This window comes from Phytophthora cinnamomi, assembly GCF_018691715.1.
Source record: "Phytophthora cinnamomi strain GKB4 chromosome Unknown Contig2, whole genome shotgun sequence".
NCBI classification, from domain to species: domain Eukaryota; phylum Oomycota; class Peronosporomycetes; order Peronosporales; family Peronosporaceae; genus Phytophthora; species Phytophthora cinnamomi.
In genome coordinates this window covers 1590967-1597376 of record NW_027150935.1, presented here as the reverse complement: position 1 = coordinate 1597376, position 6410 = coordinate 1590967, and the positions used below count along the sequence as shown (strand labels likewise).

Genomic DNA, 6410 nt, shown 5'->3' with positions numbered 1-6410 from the left:
CCTGTTGGTCGCAACCCGTTGCGCTCGCTGTGCCAGCTCGCTCCACTACTGGACATACCGTTCGTCTCAACCCGTTCCGCTCGTTGTTCCAGCTCTCGTCACTACTTGCCATACCATTCGTCTTAACCCGTTACGCTCGCTGTTCCAGCTCGCTCCACTACTGAACATACCGTTCATCCCAACCCGTTACGCTCGCTGTGCCAGCTCGCTCCACTACTGAACATACCGTTCGTCTCAACCCGTTACCTACCGTTTGTTACAACCCGTTACGCTCGCTGTGACAGCTCGCTTCACTACGTTGCCTACTGCTCGTCCCAAACCGTACCGCTCGCTGTGCCAGCTCGCTCCACTACTTGGCCTACTGTTCGTCCTACCCCGTTACGTCCGCTCTTCCAGCTCGCTCCACTACTCGACATATCGTTAGTCACAACCCGTTACGCTCGCTGTGCCAGCTCGCTCCACTACTGGACATACCGTTCGTCTCAACCCGTTCCGCTCGTTGTTCCAGCTCTCGTCACTACTTGCCATACCGTTCGTTGTAACCCGTTCCGCTCGCTAAGCCAGCTCGCTCTACTGCTGAACATACCGTTCGTCTCAACCCGTTCCGCTCGCTGTTCCAGCTCTCGTCACTACTTGCCATACCGTTCATCCCAACCCGTTACGCTCGCTGTGCCAGCTCACTCCACTACTTGACTTCCTGTTGGTCACAATCCGTTACGCTCGCTGTTACAGCTCCCTTCACTACTGTATATACCGTTTGTCCCAATCCGTTACGCTCGCAGTTACAGATCGCTCCACAACTTGTTGTACAGTTCGTCTCAACCCGTTACGCTACTGAACATACCGTTCGTCTCGACCTGTTACGTTCGCTGTGTCAGCACGCTTCACGACTTGGTCTACAGTTCGTCTCAACCCGTTACGCTCGCTGTGCCAGCTCGCTCCACTACTGGACTTCCTGTTGGTCCCAACCCGTTACGCTCGCTGTGCCAGCTCACTTCACTACTTGCCATACCGTTCATCCCAACCCGTTACGCTCGCTTTGCCAGCTCACTCCACTACTTGACTTCCTATTGGTCACAACCCGTTACGCTCGCTGTTCCAGCTCGCTTCACTACTTGCCATACCGTTCATTGCAACCCGTTACGCTCGCTGTTCCTGCTCGCTCCACTACTTAACTTCCTCTCGCAACGTATTACGCTCGCTGGATCAGCTCACACGACTATTTAGTATACCGTTCATCCCAACCCGTTACGCTCGCTGTGCCAGCTCACTCCACTATTTGACCTACCGTTCGTCCCAACCCGTACCCCTCGCTGTGCCAGCTCGCTCCACTACTTGGCCTACCGTTCGTCCTAACCCGTCACGTTCGCTGTGCCAGCTCACTCCACTACTTGGCCTACTGTTCTTCACAACCCGTTACGCTCGCTGTGCCAGCTCGCTCCACTACTGAGCACACCGTTCGTTCCAACCCGTTACGCTCGCTGTGCCAGCTCGCTCCACTACTGGGCACACCGTTCGTTGCAACCCTTTACGCTCGCTGTGCCAGCTCGCACCACTACTGAATATACCCTTCGTCCCAACCCGTTACGCTCGCTGTTCCAGCTCGCTCCACTACTACGCGATCGCGTTCGGTGCTCGAATGTTCAGCATGCTTGAAGGTCCAGCGTGCTCGAAGGTACTACGGGCTTGAAGGTCCGAAGTGCTTGAAGATCCGAAGTGCTTGAAGGCCCACCGTTCTTGAAGGTCCAGCAGGTCGCGCTTGAAGGACCATTCATCACAACCCGTTACGCTCGCTGTGCCAGCTCGCTCCACTACTTGACTTCCTGTTGGTCGCAACCCGTTCCGCTCGCTGTGCCAGCTCGCTCCACTACTGAATATACCCTTCGACCTAACCCGTTCCGCTCGCTGTGCCAGCTCGCTCCACTACTGAATATACCCTTCGTCCCAACCCGTTACGCTCGCTGTTCCAGCTCGCTCCACTACTACGCGATCGCGTTCGGTGCTCGAATGTCCAGCATGCTTGGCGGTTGGTCGTGCTTGAAGGTCCTGTGGGAGGTGTTTGAAGGTCCGGGTTCACCCCTGTCCAGCGCACGTCTTGTATTTCGCGCGCTGTATCGCGAAATGTGTGTGGCACCCCGAATAGCAATATATTCTAATAGAGAGGATTTCGGCCAATCACAGAGCAGTAATAATATATTATGTATTTATCCAGTCAACGCTCAGGCCCAGAAGGTCGTCGTCTATTAACTTTAGAGCACATATGCAGGTTGCTATGTCGCACACGCAGCGCACCGTCGTCGCTGTGCGGCGCTCGCATCCTGTGGGGCTTGCTGTAGCGCCCGACGTCCGCACGCTACGTCGCTTCGCCGCGCCTGAATTCGAATTCAAAAACAGAAATTTTAGCGGGGAGGCAATATCAGCCAATCACAGCACGAATAAATATAACGCAAGGCTATTTTTGTAATATCGGGCATAGATTAGCCAGTCAAAAGGATGGTGGGATGCCATAGGGCAGGTTACTAATGCGCTAATGCAGGGCCGTAGGGCGATGCGCTACGGCAGGCTGATGCCCCAAGGGCGGGGACAAACGAACAGTGGACAAACTTACAGGATACTCTGTTAGTTGTAGGGGATTCCTCGCGCTGAGGCGGAGGCCAGCTGCGTCGCTGGCGTGCCCACTACGGTATGATTGTTCGCATGGATTCAAACGCTTGCAGGGCGGCTGCAACCACTGGCGATGACAACGTTGGGCAATGGCAGCTGTATACAGTTCATCAATGCCCAGTATTCAACTTGTTGACTGACCATCCTCGTGCATGAGAAACGTATGTGTTTATGCCAGATTATTTTTTTTATTTTTTTTATGGAGCGGGTAGCTCATCATTTTTCCCGCTTTTGCCTTGCCATACGGTACGGTCGAAATCCCTTCATGAGAAATCCACGAGTACATTGATGTCCTTGGTTGCCCCGACACGCCAACATGCTACCAAGCATAGAAAACTCCATCACTGTACAATTTGGCTTGAAGAAGTTTACACTTCGCAATCCGTTGGCCGTTGCTAGTACAGGACACACACACACACACATATATATGTGTGTGTGTCCTGTATATATATATTATAGGAAACACCGCACCCACAGTACGATCGTGTCAAGTGTTCCGTCTCGCTACGAAATTAGAAATAACCCATATCTCGGGTAGCGCAAATTAGAAATGGCTGTGTGTTTCTAAGTTGAGTCCGTTGAGCTTTCACCGTCTCACTCGGGGAGGAGGTCTATATAAAGAGATAAGCACAGCGTTTTCGGTTCATTTTCACTCTTCATTTTGCCCAGGATGAGCTCCACGCCGGGTGATACTTGTCAATTTTAGGGCATTAATTTTTAAAACTGTACGTTTACGCACTGGTTGTGGTGAATTTGAAGTGAATTAGCAGTGATTCTGACACCTTTCGGACACCCCATTGCAGTTGGGAATCGAAAAGTCTGACGGAAATTGGACACAATTGCATGTACACTCTCGGTAACACGTATGGGTACAAAACTAAATGGTAGCATAACAGTGGTAAGAGTGGGAGCACCAATTTATTAATCGCCGATTAACAAAGGTCTACGAGGCCCGCAAAGTTAACCTTGACGAGCTCTTTGGCAGACGCCAGGGCTGCGGCGGGATCTTCCCAAGCCGCTTTGGCTGCATCATCAACAGCGAGCCTGCTCATTTGTCACCACTACCAGCACCTCTATCGCTGATCAACCGAGTTTAATCTTAATAGTGGCGGGATCAGGACAGTTTTGCGCCGCCTGGGGTTCCCTGAACCTGTTGATGGCGACGTTCAACTCCCAGTTAGCACCATTAGATTGAGCCTACTCTCTTGAAAATTGCGATCTCAACTGCTGTATCCCTCTATAAAGTGATATAAGTTGTACCATTTCTATATCAATACAATATAAATTGCGGCAATTTTTATTATTGTTTAGCTTGAAATTGCAGTTTTTATTACTGGCAGCCGGTGGATCCAATTCAATATCACACTGTATTGGCGGACCTCTGGCTGAGGCGACTCGCTACCTTCCGCGCCTCCTGCTGTGCCTTTTTCGACTTCTTGTCGCATTTGTTTTTCTTTTGAAGGTGACGGCGCAAGTTGGCAGGTCGTGCGAATACTTTCGCACACTTCCAGCACGTGCGTGGCTTGCGCTGGCGTGGTCGACCGGGCTACGTGCGGAGTTCCGTGGGCATTGCTGGTGCTTCCCAAGTGAGGTGCGAACCTAAAGTAGCTAGTGTGCGAACCTAGTCAAACACTACTAAGTGAATGGCGGGCAGACGCCATGTGTTAGCACATCTAAGTGCTCTTTCACTTAGATAAGGTAATTCCTCGCGCTGAGGCGGAGGCCAGCTGCGTCGTTAGCGTGCCCACTACGGTATGATTGTTCGCATGGATTCAAACGCTTGCAGGGCGGCTGCAACCACTGGCGATGACAACGTTGGGCAATGGCAGCTGTATACAGTTCATCAATGCCCAGTATTCAACTTGTTGACTGACCATCCTCGTGCATGAGAAACGTATGTGTTTATGCCAGATTATTTTTTTTATTTTTTTATGGAGCGGGTAGCTCATCATTTTTCCCGCTTTTGCCTTGCCATACGGTACGGTCGAAATCCCTTCATGAGAAATCCACGAGTACATTGATGTCCTAGGTTGCCCTGACACGCCAACATGCTACCAAGCATAGAAAACTCCATCACTGTACAATTTGGCTTGAAGAAGTTTACACTTCGCAATCCGTTGGCCGTTGCTAGTACAGGACACACATATATATATATATATATATTATAGGAAACACCGCACCCACAGTACGATCGTGTCAAGTGTTCCGTCTCGCCACAGTCGGAGGTGCTTCCAACGGTGCGCCGGTCAGACTATTGTAGACTTCTTTGGAGACTACATTTTACCGAATCATTTCTATCCCCACCACGTGATCTTCACAGGATAATTTGTAGGATGTTGTCAACCTTCAAATTATCATTTAAATGTATCCAATTAAAGAGGTCCCCGAGTATGAGCATCCCTACCTATCTATATCCCGTCAAACTAGATCTTGAGTTTTGGGGGGTTCGATACGTTCGGTAGTCCACATCTAATTACCTCTCCAATTAAATTTTGTACCCCACTGTGGGCCTCCGTATATACAGTAAACTAAAGATTTTAGTTGAGTTTCAGATTGGTTTTCAGCCTGGATGGATTAATTTATCTCAAACAATCAGTTCTAACATTAACTTCGTTCAGACTGAAATAAAGTATATTAGTGCGCAATAAACATTGTGACGAGTGTATTACAGGAATCCCGACGACAACGACAAAAATCATGGGCTCTACCGTAATCACATTGAAGCCTTCCAATCGATCTATCCTATCTCTTATCCTAACGTAGCGCCAGATGGCGCAGTATGCTCTGCGAAGATGATACCGTATTACGGTATCATCTAACTTACGGTCCGTAAGTACAGGTACAGTAGCGGCACTGTGCCAATGACCGAGTGTCTCAGCGTGTTGGCAGCGCTTTCTCGTTTGGAAAGAGAAAGAGAAGCTACGGCTCATTCTCGATTTTCCATCCGGCCTCCGACAAGCTCAAGGGTACGACGATGAAGTTCTTCTTCCAGGCACTTGCAATGGTAGCGTTATTGACAAGCGGGGCTGCTGCGGATGGGTCAAGTGGTGACGGGCAATCAGAAGGGATTATCCTTAGCCAGACCTTCGGCGAGCGGCTCGGCACGGAGTTTACGGATGTAACCTTTACAACGCCCAGAGAAATCGTGCACTCCATCACGATCCGCTCCGGCGTGGATGTGAATGGCGTCGGCATCGACGCAAGTCCCAACCGGGGGCCAAGGGTCAATACGTTCCACGGTGGCAACATCGGTACCCCGAAGACGCTCACTCTGAACTCTGGTGAGCGCTTCAACTGCTTGGAGGCCCACTGGGGTACGTACCATGATCACACGCGCATCATGTACATCAAGATTACCACCACGTCGGGCAGGGTGCTCGAGGGCGGTACCCGCACGGCCAAGACCGGAAAGATTTGCGCTCCCACCGGTTTCCAGTTGGGCGGATTCATTGGGTACGCGGGCGTGGAGCTTAACGAGGTGGGTGTCGTTTGGACCAGCAACTAGGTCGGGGGCTAGACGTGGAAGAAACCATTCACTCCCTGATACATTGTCAAGTCGACGATACGCGGCAACCGATTAGTGTAGCTACCTAATCAACATCAACAGTGGTTTACCCTTTTTGCTACTGGTAGTTTTGTGGTGTTTGCGATATCTACGGCATGCACTACATGTACTAGGGTAACATGGTTGTGGTCACCACAACCATACCACAGTGTGGAGAGCCTCGTCTTTCTCATCATCATGT

General features: G+C 50.7%; 1 protein-coding gene across 1 annotated transcript; it reads left to right on the top strand.

Annotated features, from left to right (window-relative positions):
- Positions 1-5638: 5638 nt before the first annotated feature.
- Positions 5639-6169, top strand: IUM83_12377 (uncharacterized protein; the record flags this gene model as incomplete). The annotated part of the gene is made up of 1 exon (XM_067936998.1): positions 5639-6169. One exon carries the CDS (start codon positions 5639-5641, stop codon positions 6167-6169), a length of 531 nt encoding a protein of 176 aa, XP_067800129.1.
- Positions 6170-6410: the final 241 nt, after the last annotated feature.